General features: G+C 44.9%; 1 protein-coding gene across 1 annotated transcript in view; it reads left to right on the top strand.

The window, feature by feature from the left end:
* The window catches only part of LOC109866703 (zinc finger protein GLI1-like), a 137,824-nt gene that overhangs the window by 99,552 nt on the left and 13,272 nt on the right, over nucleotides 1–25,000 (top strand). Inside the window, exons 2-13 of the mRNA XM_031825510.1 lie at nucleotides 6,223–6,346; nucleotides 13,611–13,852; nucleotides 15,360–15,449; nucleotides 15,923–16,121; nucleotides 17,765–17,915; nucleotides 18,164–18,271; nucleotides 18,580–18,717; nucleotides 20,317–20,466; nucleotides 23,152–23,316; nucleotides 23,709–23,954; nucleotides 24,326–24,638; nucleotides 24,955–25,000. The exon at nucleotides 24,955–25,000 is cut by the window's right edge and continues 215 nt beyond it. Coding sequence (XP_031681370.1) covers nucleotides 6,276–6,346; nucleotides 13,611–13,852; nucleotides 15,360–15,449; nucleotides 15,923–16,121; nucleotides 17,765–17,915; nucleotides 18,164–18,271; nucleotides 18,580–18,717; nucleotides 20,317–20,466; nucleotides 23,152–23,316; nucleotides 23,709–23,954; nucleotides 24,326–24,638; nucleotides 24,955–25,000 — 1,919 coding nt within the window. The 5' untranslated portion in view covers nucleotides 6,223–6,275. The remainder of the gene's footprint in view (nucleotides 1–6,222; nucleotides 6,347–13,610; nucleotides 13,853–15,359; nucleotides 15,450–15,922; nucleotides 16,122–17,764; nucleotides 17,916–18,163; nucleotides 18,272–18,579; nucleotides 18,718–20,316; nucleotides 20,467–23,151; nucleotides 23,317–23,708; nucleotides 23,955–24,325; nucleotides 24,639–24,954) is intronic.

Here is a 25,000-nt window from a genome sequence, read left to right as displayed (position 1 = left end):
TCTTTACACCACTCCAGCCGACGCTTGGCATTGGTTTTAGTCTTGTGTGCGGCTCCTCGGTCATGGAAACCCATTTCATGAAGCTCCCGAAGAACAGTTCTTGTCCAGACGCAGTTTGGAACTCGGGAAGTGAGTATTTACATACTTCAGCAGTCGGCGGTCCCGTTCTGTTAGCTTGCGTGGCCTTACCCCCTTTGCGGCTGAGCCGTTGTTGACCAGGGCAGAAATGGGACGAACTGACGTGTTGGAAAGGTGCCATGCTATGACGGTGCCAGGTTGAAAGTCACTGAGCTCTTCAGTAAGGCCATTCTAATGACAATGTTTGTCTATGGAGATTGCATGGCTGTGTGCTCGATTTTATACACCTGTCAGCAACGGGGGTGGCTGAAATACTTTTGAAGAATCCGCTAATTTGAAGGGGTGTCCACATACTATTGTGTATATATAGTGTATGTTGTAGTAATTGCTGTGCTAAGTGCCTGTCAGAGCCCACAGCGGTAGCTGCATCAGGATGTAACTAATAGTACCTGGAGTGATGTGGGGGCTTGTAATGAGAGAAGGTGCTCTGTAATTACACACACACACACACACACACACACACACACACACACACACACACACAGAGAGACACACACACATTTCCTCTAAAAGTGTCTCCATTATCTGTCGATCAGTGTATATTGATCTCTTGTTTCTGGTTAGACACATAGCATTGACAGTGTGTATTGATCTCTTGTTTCTGATCAGACACATAGCATTGACAGTGTGTATTGATATCTTGTTTGTGATCAGACACATAGCATTGACAGTGTATATTGATCTCTTGTTTCTGATCAGACACATAGCATTGACAGTGTGTATTGATCTCTTGTTTCTGATCAGACACATAGCATTGACAGTGTGTATTGATCTCTTGTTTCTGATCAGACACATAGCATTGACAGTGTATATTGATCTCTTGTTTCTGGTTAGACACATAGAATTGACAGTGTATATTGATCTCTTGTTTCTGATCAGACACATAGCATTGACAGTGTATATTGATCTCTTGTTTCTGGTCAGACACATAGCATTGACAGTGTATATTGATCTCTTGTTTCTGGTCAGACACATAGCATTGCAGTGTGTATTAAAGCATGTATTTGGCCTGTGTCTTCAGTTTGGAGCCAGACAGACAGACAGACAGACAGACAGACAGACAGACAGACAGACAGACAGTGTAGAACTTACTGCAGTAAAAATAGTTTGTCCCTAAAGCCAGGCTAATCTCTCAGACCCTGTCCAGGCATATCAACAGCAGGATCACATGACTCCATGACCCAAACAACTACTTCCAGGTCTCATAGCGAGTGACGTCACCAATTGAAACGCTATTAGCGCGCACCACCGCTAACTAGCTAGCCATTTCACACTGTCCCTCGTGTACACACACTGTCCCTCGTGTACACACACTGTCCCTCATGTACACACACTGTCCCTCGTGTACATACTGTCCCTCGTGTACATACTGTCCCTCGTGTACATACTGTCCCTCGTGTACACACACGGTCCCTCGTGCACACACACTGTCCCTCATGTACACACACTGTCCCTCGTGAACACACACTGTCCCTCATGTACACGCACTGTCCCTCATGTACACACACTGTCCCTCGTGTACATACTGTCCCTCATGTACACACACTGTCCCTCGTGTACACACACTGTCCCTCGTGTACATACTGTCCCTCATGTACACACACTGTCCCTCGTGTACACACACTGTCCCTCATGTACACACACTGTCCCTCGTGTACACACTGTCCCTCATGTACACACACTGTCCCTCGTGTACATACTGTCCCTCATGTACACACACTGTCCCTCATGTGCACACTGTCCCTCGTGTACACTGTCCCTCATGTACACACACTGTCCCTCATGTGCACACTGTCCCTCGTGTACACGCAACACAAATGGGTTTGGGATTCAGCATGTGTCTACGCAAATGATGTCACAAATCACTACTGCAGAGCTCTCCCTGTCCTCTGCCATGCATTGATTGTATTACTGTTGATGATATCAGGAAATGTCTATGTACACTCTGTCCCATCTACTGTTAATAGACCCAATTCTGACTTGTGCTCTGATATCTGCTTCACTCATTTCTGCTCTCGTAAAAGCCTGGGTTTTCTGCACTTTAACACTAGAAGCTTATTACCTAAAATAGATCAATTGAAAGTGTGGGTTCCCAGCTCCAATCCAGATGTGTTGGTCATTACTGAGACGTGGTTAAGGAAGAATGTTTTTTCGGCAAGGCAGATCTTCCAAAGGTGGGGGACTGGCAATCTTTACCAAGGATCACCTTCAGTGCTCGGTTGCCTCCACCAAGTCTGTCCCCAAACAATTTGATTAGCTGGTTTTAAGTATTAAACTTTCAAATAGTTCTTTGTTGACTGTTGCTGGGTGCTATCGTCCTCCATCAGCACCGGCCTGTATCCTACCTGCCCTAAGCTCTCTCCTGGCCCCCATATCAAGTCAGAATTTTTACAGCTTGTGTTCGTAATGGCTGCTCAGTGAAACGACCTGTCGCTTGCTAGACGCTTGCTAAAAAACTTTATTGAGCAAGCCTTCCTTCATGAACTGGCCTCTGTTAAATGGTATTGAATCAGCTGGATCCCCTCTGTCGAAAACGCTTGGACCTTCTTTTTTGATATTTTCATTGGTATTTTTAACAAACGCCCCCATAAATAAAATGAGAATTAAAAACAGGTACATCCCCTGGTTCGACCGTGATCTTGCAGAGTTACTCCACCTCAAGAATTGCATTTGGAAAAAGGCTCGGCACACGCATAGTCAGGCTGACTGACCATCGTTCAGGCAAATGAGAAATAAGTCACTCAGGCTATCTGGAACGACAAAGTTAGTTACTTTAAGGAGCAGTTCTCTCTCTGTGGGTCTAACCCCAAGAAGTTCTGGAAAATGGTTAAAGACCTGGAGAATAAACCCTCCTCCTCACAGCTGCCCATGTCCCTTAATGTTGATGATGTGGTTGTTACTGACAAGAAGCCCATGTCCCTTAATGTTGATGATGTGGTTGTTACTGACAAGAAGCACATGGCTGAGCTCTTTAATCACCACCTCATTAAGCCAGGATTCCTATTTGACTCAGCCATGCCTCCTTGCCCGTCCAACATTTCCTCATCTCCCACCCCTTCTAATGCGACTATCCCCGATGCTTCTTCCTCGTTTTCCCTTGCCCCGCTACAAAGTTTCTCCCTGCAGGCAGTCACTGCTAGAGGAGCTCCTGAAAATGGGTCAGATGGTTTAGACCCTTTCTTCTTTATGGTTGCAGTCCCTATCATCGCCAAACCTATCTCCAACCTTTTTAACCTGTCACTCCTTTCTGGGGAGGTTCCCATTGCTTGGAAGGAAGCCACAGTTCATCCTTTATTTAAAGGGGGAGATCATGCTGATCCTAACTGTTATAGGCCTATTTCTTTTCTGCCCTGTTTATCAAAAGTGTTGGAAAAACTTAATAACAATAATAACTGGCTTTCTTAGTGTCTATAGTATTTTCTCTGGTATGCAATCTGGTTTCCTCTCAGGTTATGGATGTGTCACTGCAACCTTAAAGGTCCTAAATGATGTCACCATTGCCCTTGATTCTAAGCAATGTTGTGCTGCTATTTTTATTGACTTGGCCAAAGCTTTTGATATGGTAGACCATTCCATTCTTGTGGGCCGGCTAAGGAATATTGGTGTCTCTGTGGGGTCTTTGGCCTGGTTTGCTATCTACCTCTCTCAAAGAGTGCAGTGTATAAAGTCAGAAAATCTGCTGTCTCAGCCACTGCCTGTGACCAAGGGAGTACCCCAAGGCTCAATTCTAGGCCCCACGCTCTTCTCAATTTACATCAACAATATAGCTCAGGCAGTAGGAAGCTCTCTCATCCATTTATATGCAGATGATACAGCCTTATACTCAGCTGGCCCCTCCCTGGACTTTGTGTTAAATGTTCTACAGCAAAACTTTCTTATTGTCCAACAAGCTTTCTCTACCCTTAACCTTGTTCTGAACACCTCCAAAACAAAGGTCATGTGGTTTGGTAAGAAGTTTGCCCCTCTCCCCACAGGTGTGATTACTACCTCTGAGGGTTTAGAGCTTGAGCTAGTCACCTCATACAGGTACTTGGGAGTATGGCTGGACGGTGCACTGTCCTTCTCTCAGCACATATCAAAGCTGCAGGCTAAAGTTAAATCTAGACCTGGTAATTGCTGCTCTTTCACCCCAGCTGCCAAACTAACCCTGATTCAGATGACCATCCTACCCATGCTAGATTACGGAGACATAATTTATAGATCGGCAGGTAAGGGTGCTCTCAGCCGCTAGATGTTCTGTACAATTCGGCCATCAGATTTGCCACCAATGCTCCTTATAGGACACATCACTGCACTCTATACTCTCTGTAAACTGGTCATCTCTGTGTACCTGTCGCAAGACCCACTGGTTGATGCTTATTTATTAAACCCTGTTGGCCTCACTCCCCCATATCTGAGATATCTACTGCAGCCCTCATCCTGCACATACCACTCCCGTTCTGCCAGTCACATTCTGTTAAAGGTCCCCAAAGCACACACATCCCTGGGTCGCTCGTCTTTTCCGTTCGCTGCAGCTAGCGACTGGAACGAGCTGCAACAACAAACACTCAAACTGGACAGTTTTATCTCAACCTCTTCATTCAAAGACTCAATCATGGACACTCTTACTGACAGTTGTGGCTGCTTTGTGTGATGTATTGTTGTCTCTACCTTCTTGCCCTTTGTGATGTTGTCTGTGCCCACTAATGTTTGTACCATGTTTTGTGCTGCTACCATGTTGTGCTGCTACCATGTTGTTGTCATGTTGTGTTGCTACCATGCTGTGTTGTCATGTGTTGCTGCCATGCTATGTTGTTGTCTTAGGTCTCTCTTTGCGTAGTGTTGTCTCTCTTATTGTGATGTGTGTTTTGTCTGGTATTTATGTATTTATTTAAATCCCAGGCCCCTGTCCTCACAGGAGGTCTTTTGCCTTTTGGTAGGTCTTCGTTGTAAATACGAATTTGTTCTTTAACGGACTTTTCTAGTTAAATAAAGGTTAAATAAAAAATAAATTAAAAAAATGTGTCAGGAAGGGGTGTGAATGAAAAGTACTGGTAGTGTGTGTGTGTGTGTGCGTGCGTGTGTGTGTGCGTGTGTGTATCTGTGTGAGTCTGTGTGAGTCTGTGTGTGTGTGTGTGTGTGTGTGTGTGTGTGTGTGTGTGTGTGTGTGTGTGTGTGTGTGTGTGTGTGTGTGTGTGTGTGTGTGTGTGTGTGTGTGTGTGTGCCTCTCCAAGTCCTCAGACGGTATCTGATCCTGAATGGTGTATCTAAATCAGAGGAGGCTGCTGAGAGGAGGACAGCTCATAATAATGGCCAGAACAGGACAAATGGAATGTCTCACACCTGGAGACCATGTGTTTGATGTATTTGATACCATTCCACTGATTCCTCTCCAGTCATTACCACAAGCCCATCCTCCCCCTTTAAGGTGCCACCAACCTCCTGTGATATAATTGTAATTCTAGGTACTAAGTTATTATTGTGGTTCTGTCTCCTAACAGTTCCATTATTATGATTTTCTGTCATTGTGTTTCCTATCGGTTTTCCTTACGGTGGTTCTAATTCTGAATTCTAATAGTTCTTATTGTGTTTCCTATCGGTTTTCCTTACGGTGGTTCTAATTCTGAATTCTAATAGTTCTTATTGTGTTTCCTATCGGTTTTCCTTACGGTGGTTCTAATTCTGAATTCTAATAGTTCTTATTGTGTTTCCTATCGGTTTTCCTTACGGTGGTTCTAATTCTGAATTCTAATAGTTCTTATTGTGTTTCCTATCGGTTTTCCTTACGGTGGTTCTAATTCTGAATTCTAATAGTTCTTATTGTGTTTCCTATCGGTTTTCCTTACGGTGGTTCTAATTCTAAATTCTAATAGTTCTTATTGTGTTTCCTATCGGTTTTCCTTACGGTGGTTCTAATTCTGAATTCTAATAGTTCTTATTGTGTTTCCTATCGGTTTTCCTTACGGTGGTTCTAATTCTGAATTCTAATAGTTCTTATTGTGTTTCCTATCGGTTGTCCTTACGGTGGTTCTAATTCTGAATTCTAATAGTTCTTATTGTGTTTCTGTCTCCTAACGGTGCTTCTTATTGTGTTTCTCTCCTCAGGGCGTAAAGGCTGCTGGCTGTCTTGTCCTGCCCTGTAACCGAGCAGAGCCCCAATGCCAGTGGACATGCAGCCACATCAGAGGCTGTATCATTATGAGTCTACACCCAACCAGCCGCCCAGAGGGTAAGACAACACAACAACAACAACACAACAACAACAGCAACAACAACAACCACTCCTTCTCTCCTACCTGTTGGAATATCATGTTAAATTGTTTTTTGAACAGTCTGTCACAAAATACTATAAAGACACTAACAGACAGACATGAATGATTCATTCTTGTTTCTCCAAACCCAATAAAAAATGATCTGATGACTTGTCTAGTCCAGAGACAACCAGCATTTTCAGAGTAGCTAAAAGCCTAAAAGGCCAGGTCCTGGAGCAATTGTTGTGGAGAGAGCTAGCTGAGCTCTGCCCCTCTTTCCTCCCCCTCCCTCTCTCCTCCCCCTTCCTCCCCCTCCTCTCCCCCTCCTCTCCCCCTATACCACCCAGGTTGCGAGGTGAGCGGGCGAGGCAGTCTCTCTCTCTCTCTCTCTCTCTCTGACAGCTGCTAATTACAGGCCAGCCAGACCCGGCTGAGCTCTGCATGACTGCCCGCCCTACCGCCCGCCTGTACTCTGCTCAGGTTACCCTGCTAGAGGGAGGGAGAGAGGGGGGGTGAGAGAGAGATAGGGAGAGAGAAGGAAAGGGGAGTGAAGGGAGATGGGGTGAGAATAACAGAGGGAGAAATGTGAAAGAATTGAGGGAGGGAAAGAGTGAGAGAAAGGGGAGAGAGAAAGGCAGAGAGAGAGGAGGGGGTGAGAAAGACAGGATAAAGAGAGAGTGAGAGAGAGAGAGAGAGAGAGAGAGAGAGAGAGAGAGAGAGAGAGAGAGAGAAAGCGAGAGGCAGAGAGAGAAAGCGAGAGGCAGAGAGAGAAAGCGAGAGGCAGAGAGAGAAAGCGAGAGGCAGAAAGAGACGGAGGGGGGAAACCCACCATAGTAGATCAGACAGAGAGGAGCAGCCTAAGCTCCTGCGTGGAGGAATACACATCGTAGAGAAAGAATTAGAGAGCTGAAAGGGAGACTTAGAAGGTACAGGGATGAATGAAGAGAGAGTGAGAGAAAGAGAGAGGGAGTGAGAGAGGGGGGAGAGAGAGAGGCAGAGAGAGGGGGGCAGGGAGAGAGAGAGAGAGAGAGAGAGAGAGAGAGGGGGGAGGCAGGGAGAGAGAGAGAAGGAGAGGGGGAAGAGTGGAGAGGGAGAGACAAAGAGGGAGAAAGAGAGCAAGAGAGAGCGAGACAGAGAGAGACAGAGGAGAGAGAGAGAAAAGGAGAGGGGGAAGAGTGCAGAGGGAGAGACAGAGGGAGAGACAGAGAGAGAGAGACAGAGGAGAGAGAGAGTAAACGTTAAATGTATGAGAACATTGCTACTAGGCTTCCCTGGTCTGTTCAGTTTCTAAATGAAAAAACAGTTAGTGTCTATGGCTCTATAACAACATTACTCTGAATAAGAGTGCAGCGCCACCTGCTGGTGAATGAAAACCACAGATGAAATCCTGTGCTGGATAGTCAACCAACATGCTGTTTACTGCTCAGCAGTAGTGCTGGATAGTCAACCAACATGCTTGTTTACTGTTCAGAAGTAGTGCTGGATAGTCAACCAACATGCTTGTTTACTGTTCAGAAGTAGTGCTGGATAGTCAACCAACATGCTTGTTTACTGTTCAGAAGTAGTGCTGGATAGTCAACCAACATGCTTGTTTACTGTTCAGAAGTAGTGCTGGATAGTCAACCAACATGCTTGTTTACTGTTCAGAAGTAGTGCTGGATAGTCAACCAACATGCTTGTTTACTGTTCAGAAGTAGTGCTGGATAGTCAACCAACATGCTTGTTTACTGTTCAGAAGTAGTGCTGGATAGTCAACCAGCATGCTTGTTTACTGTTCAGAAGTAGTGCTGGATAGTCAACCAACATGCTTGTTTACTGTTCAGAAGTAGTGCTGGATAGTCAACCAACATGCTTGTTTACTGTTCAGAAGTAGTGCTGGATAGTCAACCAACATGCTTGTTTACTGTTCAGAAGTAGTGCTGGATAGTCAACCAGCATGCTTGTTTACTGTTCAGAAGTAGTGCTGGATAGTCAACCAACATGCTTGTTTACTGTTCAGAAGTAGTGCTGGATAGTCAACCAACATGCTTGTTTACTGTTCAGAAGTAGTGCTGGATAGTCAACCAACATGCTTGTTTACTGTTCAGAAGTAGTGCTGGATAGTCAACCAACATGCTTGTTTACTGTTCAGAAGTAGTGCTGGATAGTCAACCAACATGCTTGTTTACTGTTCAGAAGTAGTGCTGGATAGTCAACCAACATGCTTGTTTACTGTTCAGAAGTTGTGCTGGATAATCAACCAACATGCTTGTTTACTGTTCAGAAGTAGTGCTGGATAGTCAACCAACATGCTTGTTTACTGTTCAGAAGTAGTGCTGGATAGTCAACCAACATGCTTGTTTACTGTTCAGAAGTAGTGCTGGATAGTCAACCAACATGCTTGTTTACTGTTCAGAAGTAGTGCTGGATAGTCAACCAACATGCTTGTTTACTGTTCAGAAGTAGTGCTGGATAGTCAACCAACATGCTTGTTTACTGTTCAGAAGTAGTGCTGGATAGTCAACCAACATGCTTGTTTACTGTTCAGAAGTAGTGCTGGATAGTCAACCAACATGCTTGTTTACTGTTCAGAAGTTGTGCTGGATAGTCAACCAACATGCTTGTTTACTGTTCAGAAGTAGTGCTGGATAGTCAACCAACATGCTTGTTTACTGTTCAGAAGTAGTGCTGGATAGTCAACCAGCATGCTTGTTTACTGTTCAGAAGTAGTGCTGGATAGTCAACCAACATGCTTGTTTACTGTTCAGAAGTAGTGCTGGATAGTCAACCAACATGCTTGTTTACTGTTCAGAAGTAGTGCTGGATAGTCAACCAACATGCTTGTTTACTGTTCAGAAGTAGTGCTGGATAGTCAACCAGCATGCTTGTTTACTGTTCAGAAGTAGTGCTGGATAGTCAACCAACATGCTTGTTTACTGTTCAGAAGTAGTGCTGGATAGTCAACCAACATGCTTGTTTACTGTTCAGAAGTAGTGCTGGATAGTCAACCAACATGCTTGTTTACTGTTCAGAAGTAGTGCTGGATAGTCAACCAACATGCTTGTTTACTGTTCAGAAGTAGTGCTGGATAGTCAACCAACATGCTTGTTTACTGTTCAGAAGTAGTGCTGGATAGTCAACCAACATGCTTGTTTACTGTTCAGAAGTAGTGCTGGATAGTCAACCAGCATGCTTGTTTACTGTTCAGAAGTAGTGCTGGATAGTCAACCAACATGCTTGTTTACTGTTCAGAAGTAGTGCTGGATAGTCAACCAGCATGCTTGTTTACTGTTCAGAAGTAGTGCTGGATAGTCAACCAACATGCTTGTTTACTGTTCAGAAGTTGTGCTGGATAGTCAACCAACATGCTTGTTTACTGTTCAGAAGTAGTGCTGGATAGTCAACCAACATGCTTGTTTACTGTTCAGAAGTAGTGCTGGATAGTCAACCAACATGCTTGTTTACTGTTCAGAAGTAGTGCTGGATAGTCAACCAACATGCTTGTTTACTGTTCAGAAGTAGTGCTGGATAGTCAACCAACATGCTTGTTTACTGTTCAGAAGTAGTGCTGGATAGTCAACCAACATGCTTGTTTACTGTTCAGAAGTAGTGCTGGATAGTCAACCAACATGCTTGTTTACTGTTCAGAAGTAGTGCTGGATAGTCAACCAACATGCTTGTTTACTGTTCAGAAGTAGTGCTGGATAGTCAACCAACATGCTTGTTTACTGTTCAGAAGTAGTGCTGGATAGTCAACCAACATGCTTGTTTACTGTTCAGAAGTAGTGCTGGATAGTCAACCAACATGCTTGTTTACTGTTCAGAAGTAGTGCTGGATAGTCAACCAACATGCTTGTTTACTGTTCAGAAGTAGTGCTGGATAGTCAACCAACATGCTTGTTTACTGTTCAGAAGTAGTGCTGGATAGTCAACCAACATGCTTGTTTACTGTTCAGAAGTAGTGCTGGATAGTCAACCAACATGCTTGTTTACTGTTCAGAAGTAGTGCTGGATAGTCAACCAACATGCTTGTTTACTGTTCAGAAGTAGTGCTGGATAGTCAACCAACATGCTTGTTTACTGTTCAGACGTAGTTGTTAAACTGTTCTGTTCTTTCTTCCTCTGTTTCTCTCTGCATCTTTTTAAATTTTAAATTTTATTTCACCTTTATTTAACCAGGTAGGCAAGTTGAGAACAAGTTCTCATTTACAATTGCGACCTGGTCAAGATAAAGCAAAGCAGTTCGACACATACAACAACACAGAGTTACACATGGAGTAAAACAAGCATACAGTCAATAATACAATAGAAAAATCTTTATACATTGAGTGCAAATGAGGTGAGATAAGGGAGGTAAGGCAACAAATTGGCCATGGTGGTGACGTAATTACAATATACCAATTCAACACTGGAGGGATTGATGTGCAGAAGATGAATGTGCAGGTAGAGATACTGGAGTGAAAAGGAGAAAGATACATAAATAAATACAGTATGGGGATGAGGTAGTTGGATGGGCTATTTACAGATGGGCTATGTACAGGTGCAGTGATCTGTGAGCTGCTCTGACAGCTGGTGCTTAAAGCTAGTGAGGGAGATATGAGTCTCCACCTTCACTGATTTTTGCAGTTCGTTCCAGTCATTGGCAGCAGAGAACTGGAAGGAAAGGTGGCCAAAGGAGGAAATTGGCTTTGGGGATGACCAGTGAGATATACCTGCTGGAGCGCGTGCTACGTGTGGGTGCTGCTATAGTGACCAGTGAGCTGAGATAAGGCGGGGCTTTACCTAGCAGAGACTTGTAGATGACCTGGAGTCAGTGTGTTTGGCGACGAGTATTAAGCGAGGGCCAGACAACGAGAGAGTACAGGTCGCAGTGGTGGGTAGTATATGGGGCTTTGGTGATAAAACGGATGGCACTGTGATAGACTGCATCCAATTTGTTGAGTAGAGTGTTGGAGGCTATTTTGTAAATGACATTGCCGAAGTCGAGGATCGGTAGGATGGTCAGTTTTACGAGGGTATGCTTGGCAGCATGAGTGAAGGAAGATTTGTTGCGAAATAGGAAGCCGATTCTCGATTTAATTTTGGATTGGAGATGTTTAATGTGAGTCTGGAAGGAGAGTTTACAGTCTAACCAGACACCTAGGTATTTGTAGTTGTCCACATATTTTGAGTCAGAACCGTCCAGAGTAGTGATGCTGGACGGGCGAGCAGGTGCGGGCAGCGATCGGTTGATGAGCATGCATTTAGTTTTACTTGCATTTAAGAGCAGTTGGAGGCCACGGAAGGAGAGTTGTAATGGCATTGAAGCTCATCTGGAGGTTAGTTAACACAGTGTCCAAAGAAGGGCCAGAAGTATACAGAATAGTGTCGTCTGCATAGAGGTGGATCAGAGAATCACCAGCAGCAAGAGCGATATCATTGATGTATACAGAGAGTCGGCCCGAGAATTAAACCCTGTGGCACCCCCATAGAGACTGGCAGAGGTCCGGACAATAGGCCCTCCGATTTGACACACTGAACTCTATCAGAGAAGTAGTTGGTGAACCAGGCGAGGCAATCATTTGAGAAACCATGGCTGTTGAGTCTGTCGATAAGAATGTGGTGATTGACAGAGTCAAAAGCCTTGGCCAGGTCGATGAATACGGCTGCACAGTAATGTCCCTTGTCGATGGCAGTTATGATATCGTTTAGGACCTTGAGCGTGGCTGAGATGGACCCATGACCAGCTCTGAAACCAGATTGCATAGCTGAGAAGGTACGGTGGGGTTCGAAATGGTCGGTAATCTGTTTGTTGACTTGGCTTTCGAAGACCTTAGAAAGGCAGGGTAGGATAGATATAAGTCTGTAGCAGTTTGGGTCTAGAGTGTCTCCCCCTTCGAAGAGGGGGATGCCCGCGGCAGCTTTCCAATCTTTGTGAATCTCAGACGATAAGAAAGAGAGGTTGAACAGGCTAGTAATAGGTGTTGCAACAATTTTGGCAGATAATTTTAGAAAGAGAGGGCCCAAGTCAGCTGATTTGTAGGGGTCCAGATTTTGCAGCTCTTTCAGAATATCAGCTATCTGGATTTGGGTGAAGGAGAAATGGGGGAGGCTTGGGTGAGTTGCTGTGGGGGGTGCCGGGTAGTTGACCGGGGTAGGGATAGCCAGGTGGGAAGCATGGCCAGCCGTAGAAAAATGCTTATTGAAATTCTCAATTATAGTGGATTTATCGGTAGTGACAGTGTTTCCTAGCCTCGGTGCAGTGGGCAGCTGGGAGGAGATGCTCTTATTCTTCATGGACTTTACAGTCCCAGTACTTTTTTGAGTCTGTGCTTCAGGATGCAAATTTCTGTTTGAAAAAGCTAACCTTAGCTGTCCTAACTGCCGGTGTATATTTGTTCCTAACTTCCCTGAAAAGTGACATACCACAGGGGGCTGCTCGGTGCTAATGCAGAACACCACAGGATGTTTTTTGTGTTGGTTAAGGGCAGTCAGGTTTGGAGAGAACCAAGCGCTATATCTGTTCCTGCTTCTAAATTTTTTGAATGGAGCATGCTTATTTAAAATGGTGAGGGAAATAATAACCAGGCATCCTCTACTGACGGGATGAGGTCAATGTCACTCTCTCTGTCTCCCTCCCCATTTGTCCCTTTCACTCCCTCTCTCCCTCTCTGTCTGACTGAGTGCAGGGTAACATCCCTCTATCTCTTTCACCCTCTCTCTACCTCTCTCTGTCCCTCTCTCTATCTATCCCTCTAACTCTCTCTCTATCCCTCTCCCTCTCTCGTAGTTGGTTGTGTAACTGCACTGTCTGGTCCTGATATCTTTATCTCGCTGTGTGTCTCTGTGTGTCTCTGCGTGTCTCTGCGTGTCTCTGTGTGTCTCTGCGTGTATCTGTGTGTCTCTGTGGGTCTCTGCATGTCTCTGTGTGTCTGTATACTGTGTGTCTCTGTGTGTCTGTATACTGTGTGTGTCTGTGTCTCTGTGTGTCTGTATACTGTGTGTCTGTGTGTGTCTCTGTGTGTCTATATACTGTGTGTCTATATACTGTGTGTCACTGTGTGTCTGTGTACTGTATGTCTCTGTGTGTCTCTGTGTGTCGCTATGTGTGTCTGTATACTGTGTGTCTGTATACTGTGTGTCTCTGTGTGTCTGTATACTGTATGTCTCTGTGTGTCTGTGTGTCTCTGTGTGTCTATATACTGTGTGTCTCTGTTTGTCTGTATACTGTATGTCTCTGTGTGTCTCTGTGTGTCTGTGTACTGTATGTCTCTGTGTGTCTAGTCTTACTCCATCAGGAAGGTCACCCTACAGTGATGTGTCATCGCTCCGTGCTCCACTCCACAACGGCCAGCCTATGGACTGCAGGAACATGTACAACCCTATGACCCCTAACCCCATGACCCCTAATCCCAGGACCAACCCTAACTCTGGGGTCAACCCCATGGACCAGTACATGCGGCCCCCTCTGGCCCCCCCACTGCACAGCATGATGGGACACCGTGGCATGAATCAGTTCTCCGATGGTGAGCCAGTCCTTTATTAATTCCATGGTTGCAAAGCTACTGGTAATTTACCAAAGTTACCAAAATCTTCAGGAATTTTGGTAATTAACAGAAAATCTATGGCAAATCTATTGCCGCTTTTGTAATTTATACTTAAATAACTTGTTTTTTAAAATTCATATATAGTATTAATTTATTATATCTGTGTCCATATTGTCCAGGAGTTTCTAATAGATGGCCCATTTGGTTTAAGAGAAAACAGACTAATTAATGAGAAATGCATCTAATCAACAATGGCATTGTTTTCAATGACTTACAACTCGTCCAGCTATTGACTTTTTTCACAACTCCCACCAGTTTGACGCCAAAACATTGACAACAAATACATATTGACATAGTTTTTAAAAAATGAATAAGGATATTTCATGCTAAAATCCTCATATTAAACATCAATGTTAGTCACTAAAATCAATCAATCAATCAAATGTATTTATAAAGCCCTTCGTACATCAGCCGATATCTCAAAGTGCTGTACAGAAACCCAGCCTAAAACCCCAAACAGCAAGCAATGCAGGTGTAGAAGCACGGTGGCTCGGAAAAACTCCATGGAATGCCAAAACCTAGGAAGAAACCTAGAGAGGAACCAGGCTATGTGGGGTGGCCAGTCCTCTTCTGGCTGTGCCGGGTGGAGATTATAACAGAACATGACTAAGATGTTCAAATGTTCATAGATGACCAGCAGGGTCAAATAATAATAATCAGAGTGGTTGTAGAGGGTGCAGCAAGTCAGCACCTCGGGAGTAAATGTCAGTTGGCTTTTCATAGCCCATCATTGAGAGTATCTCTACAACTCCTGCTGTCTCTAGAGAGTTGAAAACAGCAGGTCTGGGTCAGGTAGCACGTCCGGTGAACAGGTCAGGGTTCCATAGCCGCAGGCAGAACAGTTGAAACTGGAGCAGCAGCACAGCCAGGTGGACTGGGGACAACAAGGAGTCATCAGGCCAGGTAGTCCTGAGGCTTGGTCCTAGGGCCCAGGTCCTCCGAGAGAGAGAAAGAAAGAAAGAATGGCCATGTCCTAATGTAGTGAGAATGGCCATGTCCTAAAGTAGTCAGAATGTCCATGTCCTAAAGTAGTCAGAATGGCCATGTCCTAATGTAGTCAGAATGGCCATGTCCTAATGTAATCAGAATGGCCATGTCCTAAAGTAGTCAGAACGGCCATGTCCCTAAAGCAGTCAGAATGGCCTTGTCCTAAAGTAGTCAGAATGGCCATGTCCTAAAGTAGTCAGAACGGCCATGTCCCTAAAGTAGTCAGAATGGCCATGTCCCTAAAGTAGTCAGAATGGCCATGTCCTAAAGTAGTCAGAATGGCCATGTCCTAAAGTAGTCAGAATGGCCTTGTCCTAAAGTAGTCAGAATGGCCATGTCCCTAAAGCAGTCAGAATGGCCTTGTCCTAAAGTAGTCAGAATGGCCATGTCCCTAAAGCCAGTAATAATGTGATTATTCTCCTTCTGTGTGTTTGTCCAGGTGGAAACAGCACCCCCTACTGTCAGAACAACCTCATGTCATCCCACTATGGCTTCCCCCACGGCCACGGATCAGACCACATGGGAGGCGGTAAGAAAATAACATGGTGTTCATTAAGGCACCAAATGGAAGAAAAACGACTGAAACAGGGAGGGACTAACCTGGACTTGCAAATTTGGTTTAAAAATGTTTTCCGTTGCAATCCCCTCTCTCTCTGCTACCTGTCCCTCCCCCTCTCTACCCCCTCCCTGTTCCCCATTCCCCAACCCCCTCTCTCCCCCCTCTCTCCCCCCCTCCTGGCTCCTTTCTCCTGTCTCCCCCCAATCCCCCACTCCCCTCTCTCTCCCCCCTTCTTGCTCTTTTCTACCCCCAACCCCTCTCCCTCCTTTCTCCTGTCTCCCCCCAATCCCCCACTCCCCTCTCTCTCCCCACTTTTTCCTCCTTTCTACCCCCAACCCCTCTCCCTCCTTTCTCCTGTCTCCTCCAATCCCCCACTCCCCTCTCTCTCCCCCCTTCTTCCTCCTTTCTACCCCCAACCCCTCTCCCTCCTTTCTCTTCCTCAGGTTCCCGGTTCTCCACGCCTCGCTCCATGCTGAAGCTGAGTAAGAAGCGTGCTCTGTCCATCTCTCCTCTGTCGGACGCCAGCATGGACCTCCACACGGTCATCAGGACCTCTCCTAACTCACTGGTGGCATTTGTCAACTCACGATGTGGACCAAATGGAGGCTCCTCCTATGGACATCTGTCTGTTGGTGCTATGAGGTTAGAGCCTTACACTATACTAAACTATAGTACACTGTACTATACTATACTATATTATACGTTACCATACTGTACTATACTATACTGTACTATACTGCACTATACTATATTATACGTTACCATACTGTACTATACTATACTGTACTATACTGCACTATACTATATTATACGTTACCATACTGTACTATACTATACTGTACTATACTGCACTATACTATATTATACATTACCATACTATATTATACTGTACCATACTATACTGTGCTATACTGTACTATACTATAGTATACTGTACTATACTGTACTATACCATACTGTACTATACTATATTATACTATACTGTACTATACTATAGTATACTGTACCATACTATACTGTACTATAATATACTGTACTATACCATACTATACTATACTGTACTATACTATAGTATACTGTACCATACTATACTGTACTATAATATACTGTACTATACTGTTCTGTACCATACTGTACTATACTATATTATAATGTACTAGAATATACTGTAGTCTACTGTACTATACTATACTGTACTATAATATACTATACTGTACTATACTATACTGCACTACACTGTACTGTACTATACTGTACTGTACTACAGACCCAATGGAGCCAACTCCTATGGACATCTGTCTGTTGGTGCCATGAGTTTAGAGCCTTACACTATACTAAACTATAGTACACTGTACTATACTGTACTGTACTATACTGTACTATACTGTACTATACTCTGCTGTACTATACTGTACTATACTGTACTGTACTATACTGTACTATACTCTGCTGTACTATACTGTACTATACAATACTGTACTGTACTATACTGTACTATACTATTTTGTACTATACTGTACTGTATTGTACTCTACTTTGTTGTACTGTACTATACTGTGCTGTACTGTACTATACTGTATTACACTATACTGTACTTTGTTGTACTGCACTATACTGTACTGTATTACACTATACTGCACTTTGTTGTACTGCACTATACTGTACTGTACTATACTGTACTGTATTACACTATACTGTACTTTGTTGTACTGTACTATACTGTACTGTACTATACTCTACTGTAATGTGCTATACTGTACTGTACTGTACTATACTGTACTGTACTCTACTGTAATGTGCTATACTGTACTATACTGTACTATACTGTACTGTATTACACTATACTGTACTTTGTTGCACTGTACTTTGTTGTGCTGTACTATACTCTACTGCAATGTGCTATACTGTACTATACTGTACTATACTATACTGTACTGTACTGTACTGTACTATACTATACTGTAATGTGCTATACTGTACTATACTGTACTGTACTACAGACCCAACAGTCTGTTGTTGCCATGAGGTCAGATCTCCAGAACATGTCCTATAGAACTGGAACACAATAGAATAATAGACATACTCTTTGGCTTCATAGTCACTTTGTATTGAAATGTGAGTCATCTGGAAATTCCTCAGCTATCATCAGCTTTATTCTATGTGGGCAGTGTTATATCCATAGACATCAAGATGATTGTTTATAATCATTCCCCATTCAGTTGAATGTTTATCAGTAATCTGTCATCTGTCTATAATAGCCATATGTTTTGTCTCCTGTATGGCAGCCCGTCTATGGGTCTCTCCAACTCCATGAACTACCAGTCCAGACAACAAGGCTCAATGTACGGTGGACACACCCCGGGACCCTGCCACGCCCCTCCCACCAGAATACCCCCACACAACCCCCGACTCCACCCACCCAAACAACATGGACACGTAAGACTATTTATGATTGTCTTGAGACACCTGCTACGGGCTCCACCTGATAAAGACAAGTCGTGCAGAGAAACAGAAATACATTCTAAAACAACTACAGTATGTAAGTTGAATAGTCCTGACATGTTTTTTGTGTGTAGCTGTAGAAATAGGTGGTACAGGCCAATGTGATGGTGTTTTACCAGCCATTCTAACGTACCATGGATGTGACAGAGTGTAATTCGGACTTGGTCTGTGTTGCTGTGTAGTTGAAGACAGAACCCGGACTGGGCAATGTGATGGATGGGATCAATATTAAGTGTCTGGAGGAGAGATCCGAGGGAGACATGGCCAGCCCTTCTTCCACTGGCACACAGGTAACAAATTACAATACACTCTCAACCACACAACACACCACACACAACCACGGGTAACACTACACACTCAGACACACACAAACACACACACATAACACACACATAACAACACTACATACTCAACTCTCAATCACAACTTTAAACATAGTTTAATTTTGCTCACGATTTCTGTGTGAGAGATGGTCATTGTGAGAGACAGAGATGGTGTGTGTGTGTGTGTGCATGTTATGGTGTTTTAACAACTGCTACCCATACATTACATGAACGTCCTGGTGTTGTTGAACCCTGACCTCTTGACCTGTACCCAGGATCCTCTGCTGGGTCTGCTGGACTGCCGGGAGGATCTGGATAGGGAGGAGAAACCGGAGCCAGAGGTCATCTATGAGACCAACTGCCACTGGGAGAGCTGCAGCAAGGAGTTTGACACGCAGGAGCAGCTAGTGCACGTGAGTACGTTAGGGACAGGAGCAGCTAGTGCACGTGAGTACGTTAGGGACAGGAACAGCTAGTGCACGTGAGTACGTTAGGGACAGGAACAGCTAGTGCACGTGAGTACGTTAGGGACAGGAGCAGCTAGTGCACGTGAGTACGTTAGGGACAGGAGCAGCTAGTGCACGTGAGTACGTTAGGGACAGGAGCAGCTAGTGCACGTGAGTACGTTAGGGACAGGAGCAGCTAGTGCACGTGAGTACGTTAGGGACAGGAGCAGCTAGTGCACGTGAGTACGTTAGGGACAGGAGCAGCAAGTGCACGTGAGTACGTTAGGGACAGGAGCAGCTAGTGCACGTGAGTACGTTAGGGACAGGAGCAGCTAGTGCACGTGAGTACGTTAGGGACAGGAGAAGCTAGTGCACGTGAGTACGTTAGGGACAGGAGCAGCTAGTGCACGTGAGTACGTTAGGGACAGGAGCAGCTAGTGCACGTGAGTACGTTAGGGACAGGAGCAGCTAGTGCACGTGAGTACGTTAGGGACAGGAGCAGCTAGTGCACGTGAGTACGTTAGGGACAGGAGCAGCTAGTGCACGTGAGTACGTTAGGGACAGGAGCAGCTAGTGCACGTGAATAGGGACAGGAGGACCTAGTGCACGTGAATAGGGACAGGATAGGCAGGTGCATGTGAATTTGGACAGGAACAGCTAGTGCACGTGAATAGGGACAGGAGAAGCTAGTGCACGTGAATAGGGACAACTCTCAGTCTAGAGTAGTGGTCTCTAACTCTCAGTCGAGAGTAGTGGTCTCTAACTCTCTGTCGAGAGTAGTGGTCTCTATCTCTCAGTCTAGAGTAGTGGTCTCTAACTCTCAGTCGAGAGTAGTGGTCTTTAACTCTCAGTCTAGAGTAGTGGTCTCCATCTCTCAGTCTAGAGTAGTGGTCTCTATCTCTCAGTCTAGAGTAGTGGTCTCTAACTCTCAGTCTAGAGTAGTGGTCTCTAACTCTCAGTCTTGAGTAGTGGTCTCTAACTCTCAGTCTAGAGTAGTGGTCTCTAACTCTCAGTCTAGAGTAGTGGTCTCTAACTCTCAGTCTAGAGTAGTGGTCTCTAACTCTCAGTCTAGAGTAGTGGTCTCTAACTCTCAGTCTAGAGTAGTGGTCTCTAACTCTCAGTCTAGAGTAGTGGTCTCTAACTCTCAGTCTAGAGTAGTGGTCTCTAACTCTCAGTCTTGAGTAGTGGTCTCTAACTCTCAGTCTAGAGTAGTGGTCTCTAACTCTCAGTCTTGAGTAGTGGTCTCTAACTCTCAGTCTAGAGTAGTGGTCTCTAACTCTCAGTCTAGAGTAGTTGTCTCTAACTCTCAGTCTAGAGTAGTGGTCTCTAACTCTCAGTCTTGAGTAGTGGTCTCTATCTCTCAGTCTAGAGTAGTGGTCTTTAACTCTCAGTCTAGAGTAGTGGTCTCTAACTCTCAGTCTAGAGTAGTCGTCTCTAACTCTCAGTCTAGGGGAGTGCTCTCTAACTCTCAGTCTAGAGTAGTTAGTCTAGAGAACACATAACACAGCATTCTGGTAAAGACTGAACACTCTTGACATGGCATTAACATATCTCTCTCTTCCACAGCACATCAACAATGAGCACATCCACGGAGAGAAGAAGGAGTTTGTGTGCCACTGGCAGGAGTGTTCCAGGGAGCAGAGACCATTCAAAGCCCAGTACATGCTGGTGGTTCACATGCGTAGGCACACAGGAGAGAAACCACATAAGTGTACTGTGAGTATGCTACTTACTGTAGCCTGGTCTCTCTCTCTCTGTCTCTCTCTCCCTCTCTCTCTCTGTCTCTCTCTCTCTCTCTCTCTCTCTCTGTCTCTCTCTCTCTCTCTCTCTCTCTCTCTCTCTCTCTCTCTCTCTCTCTCTCTCTCTCTCTCTCTCTCTCTTAAACTGATCTGTGAAATGAATTGTTAAATTAATTTTAATTCAGTTTAGAATCACATTTTTAATTAATCAAATAATGACATTTCAAAGATCAGTTTAAGAGAGAGAGAGAGGGGTACAGTACAGGTAGTTTACTCACAGTGCATGTATGTGGCTTTCATGATGATTCTCTACCTGACACTGATTGAATCAGATGTTGGCTTTCAGTCTACATAATGTATGTTTGTACATAATGTATGTTTGTACATGTGTTTCAATTTGATGGGTGTTATAAAACATTGTGAATCTGTTTCAGTTTGAGGAGTGTAATAAGATCCCTGTTGTTTCAGATGGAAGGCTGTATGTAATAAGATCCCTGTTGTTTCAGATGGAAGGCTGTATGTAATAAGATCCCTGTTGTTTCAGATGGAAGGCTGTATGTAATAAGACCCCTGTTGTTTCAGATGGAAGGCTGTATGTAATAAGATCCCTGTTGTTTCAGATGGAAGGCTGTATGTAATAAGACCCCTGTTGTTTCAGATGGAAGGCTGTATGTAATAAGATCCCTGTTGTTTCAGATGGAAGGCTGTATGTAATAAGATCCCTGTTGTTTCAGATGGAAGGCTGTATGTAATAAGATCCCTGTTGTTTCAGATGGAAGGCTGTATGTAATAAGACCCCTGTTGTTTCAGATGGAAGGCTGTATGTAATAAGATCCCTGTTGTTTCAGATGGAAGGCTGTATGTAATAAGACCCCTGTTGTTTCAGATGGAAGGCTGTATGTAATAAGATCCCTGTTGTTTCAGATGGAAGGCTGTATGTAATAAGACCCCTGTTGTTTCAGATGGAAGGCTGTATGTAATAAGATCCCTGTTGTTTCAGATGGAAGGCTGTATGTAATAAGATCCCTGTTGTTTCAGATGGAAGGCTGTATGTAATAAGATCCCTGTCTCTGTTGTTTCAGATGGAAGGCTGTATGTAATAAGATCCCTGTCTCTGTTGTTCCAGATGGAAGGCTGTATGTAATAAGATCCCTGTTGTTTCAGATGGAAGGCTGTATGTAATAAGATCCCTGTTGTTTCAGATGGACGGCTGTATGTAATAAGATCCCTGTCTCTGTTGTTTCAGATGGAAGGCTGTATGTAATAAGATCCCTGTTGTTTCAGTTTGAGTAGTGCAATGAGATCAATCAATCACATTTATTTATAAAGCCCTTCGTACATCAGCTGATATCTCAAAGTGCTGTACAGAATCGCAGCCTAAAACCCTAAACAGCAAGCAATGCAGGTGTAGAAGCACAGTGGCTAGGAAAAACTCCCTAGAAAGGCCAGAACCTAGGAAGAAACCTAGAGAGGAACCAGGCTATGAGGAGTGGCCAATTCTCTTCTGGCTGTGCCGGGTGGAGATTATAACAGAACATGGCCAAGACGTGCAAATGTTCATAAATGACCAGCAGGGTCAAATAATAATAATCAGAGTGGTTGTCGAGGGTGCAGCAAGTCAGCACCTCAGGAGTAAATATCAGTTGGCTTTTCATAGCCGATCATTCAGAGTATCTCTACAGCTACTGCTGTCTCTAGAGAGTTGAAAACAGCAGGTCTGGGACAAGGTAGCACGTCCAGTGAATGGGTCAGGGTTCTATAGCCGCAGGGAGAACTGGGGCAGCAGCATGACCAGGTGTACCGGGGTCCTGAGGCATGGTCCAAGGGCTCAGGTCCACACAGAGAGAGAGAGAGAGAGAGAGAGAGAGAGAGAGAGAGAGAGAGAGAGAGAAAAAATACTTAAATTCACACAGGACACCGGATAAGACAGGAGAAATACTCCAGATATAACATACTGACCCTAGGCCCCCAACACATGAACTATTGCAGCATAATTACTGGAGGCTGAGACAGGGGGGGTCGAGAGACACTGTGGCCCCATCCGACGATACCCCCGGACAGGGGCAAACAGGCAGGATATAACCCCACCCACTTTGCCAAAGCACAGCCCCCACACCACTAGAGGGATATCTTCAACCACCAACTTACTATCCTGAGACGAGGCCGAGTATAGTCCATTAAGATCTCCTCCACGGCACGAACCCAAGGAGGGGGGGGGGGGTGTCCGTGTAGACCAATTTGTGTTTCCAATCTCTCCAAAAGAATGTGGTGATCGGGCCTCCCGGGCACTGCATCGTAGTGCTAGCTGTGATTCTGTGCTAGCTCGAGATTCTAGGTTCAAGCCCAGGCTCTGTCGCAGCAAGCGTCAACCAGGAGGCTCATGGGGCGCCGCACAATTGGCCCAGCGTCATCCAGGTTAGGGAGGGTTTGGCCGGTAGGTAGTCTTGTCTCATCGCGCACTAGCGACTCCTGTAGCGGCCCGGACGCAGTGCACGCTGACCAGGTGTACTGTATTTCCTCCGACACATTGGTGCGGCTGGGTTGGACGTGCGTTGTGTCAAGAAGCAGTGCGGTTAGGTTGGGTTGTGTTTCGGAGGATGCATGGCTCTCGACTCTCTGTTGTTTCAGTTTGAGGTCTGTAATGAGATGCCTGTTGTTTCAGTTTGAGGGCTGTAATAAGGCCTACTCTCGCCTGGAGAACCTGAAGACCCACCTGAGGTCTCATACGGGGGAGAAACCATACGTCTGTGAACACGAGGGCTGCAACAAAGCCTTCTCCAACGCCTCAGACAGAGCCAAGCACCAGAACCGTACACACTCCAACGAGGTACACGCTGTAAATCAATCACACTAACTAACTCCTCACCTGCTTCAAGTTCACTCAAATTATAGATTTAAATTGTGTTATGCATAACTAGTGAATAATCTATCAGTATCCAGGCTAAATTACATTCGGCCGTGATTGGTAGTCCTGCAGGGCGGCGCACAATTTGTTCTTGCCTGACTTGCCTAGTTAAATAAAGGTTAAATCAATTTACAAAATATGAATAAAAATATGAATAACATCGATATCTATAATTTATCTCACAGATGTTTCTAATGTTTTCTGAAATACCATTTGAAAAAACAGATGGCCTAAGAAATCACTTTAAAATTTTAAAAAACTGTCTGACGTGTGTCTTCATGTGTGCTGTGTTGTGTCCTCCTGTCCCTCTGCAGAAGCCTTACGTGTGTAAGATCTCTGGGTGTACTAAGCGCTACACAGACCCCAGCTCTCTGCGGAAGCACGTGAAGACTGTCCATGGCCCTGAGGCTCACATCACCAAGAAGCATAGAGGAGACACTGGGCCTCGGCAGCCAGGCTCATCACTGACACCTGGTGGACAGCGTGGTGAACTGCTGCTGGAGAAAGAAGAGGCTGGACACAGGGAGGACTGCAAACTGCTGGCACCTGAGAGCACTCTGGTGAGTTGAGACTAGAGAGTCCATGTCTTTGTAAATAAACAATGTATTCCTTTGAATACGGTTTCATGTTGATTTTGTGGATTCTATGAGTCTATGAATTTGAGAGTGGTTACATTTCTCCAGCCCCATCCCTCAGCCGTAATAGAAAAACAAGTGGTGGGGCTGTTTTTGACAGTAAAACGTGTGGATTGGGTTTTTAAGTGACATGTTGTTTCTCTCTGTCTCTCTCTCTCTCTCTCGCTCTCCCTTTCTCTCTCTATACCACCGCCTCTTTCTCTCTATCACCACCTCTCTCCCCCTCTCTCTCTCCCTCTCTCTCTCTCTCTCTCTCTCTCTAACTCTCTCTCTCTCTCTTTTCTCCCGTCTTCCAGAAGTCTCAGCCCAGCCCGAGTGGCCAGTCTTCCTGCAGTAGCGAGCGCTCTCCAATGGGGAGCGCCAACAACAACGACAGCGGTGTGGAGATGAACCTGAATGCAGCTGGCAGTCTGGAGGACCTGACCGCTCTGGAGGACGGAGGGGCAGGAGGAGCCTGCGAGGCGGGGTGCTCAGGGGCAGGGATGGGGGGCATGTCAGCACATGCCCTGAAGAGACTAGAGAACCTGAAGATAGAAAAGCTGAAACAGGTCAGAAGACCAACTCCGCACGGATGCTGTGGTGGGGGGAACAAGCTGCCTGCACTCACAGGTATTAAACTTGACTGACAGATTGGAAGGATCTGCCAGGTACTGGACTGAAGACATTTGACTTGATTTGAGATAAAATATGTATATTTTCATCTTGATCATCCTTTGAAGAGTTTAAATTTAATTTAAATTAAACAAATTATTCTCATTGTGATAAAATCAGTATGAAGATAAGATCATATCTTACACGTGTCACTAGATTACACAAAAATAATATTCACTTTAAAATAATTATAGCTCTCTTCCCTGTTGTAGTATTGTCTGTGCCACCACTAGACTGTTAACATGATGGTTCTAGTCCTGCTTTGTTCCTCCAGGTGGTCCAGGGGAGATGATGGGAGGGATGTGTTCTCCCTCGCCCCT

The sequence above is a fragment of the Oncorhynchus kisutch genome, linkage group LG1 (genome assembly GCF_002021735.2).
Source record: "Oncorhynchus kisutch isolate 150728-3 linkage group LG1, Okis_V2, whole genome shotgun sequence".
NCBI classification, from domain to species: domain Eukaryota; kingdom Metazoa; phylum Chordata; class Actinopteri; order Salmoniformes; family Salmonidae; genus Oncorhynchus; species Oncorhynchus kisutch.
The sequence above is the reverse complement of the archived record's forward strand: the minus strand, read 5'-3'. Positions and strand labels throughout refer to the sequence as shown.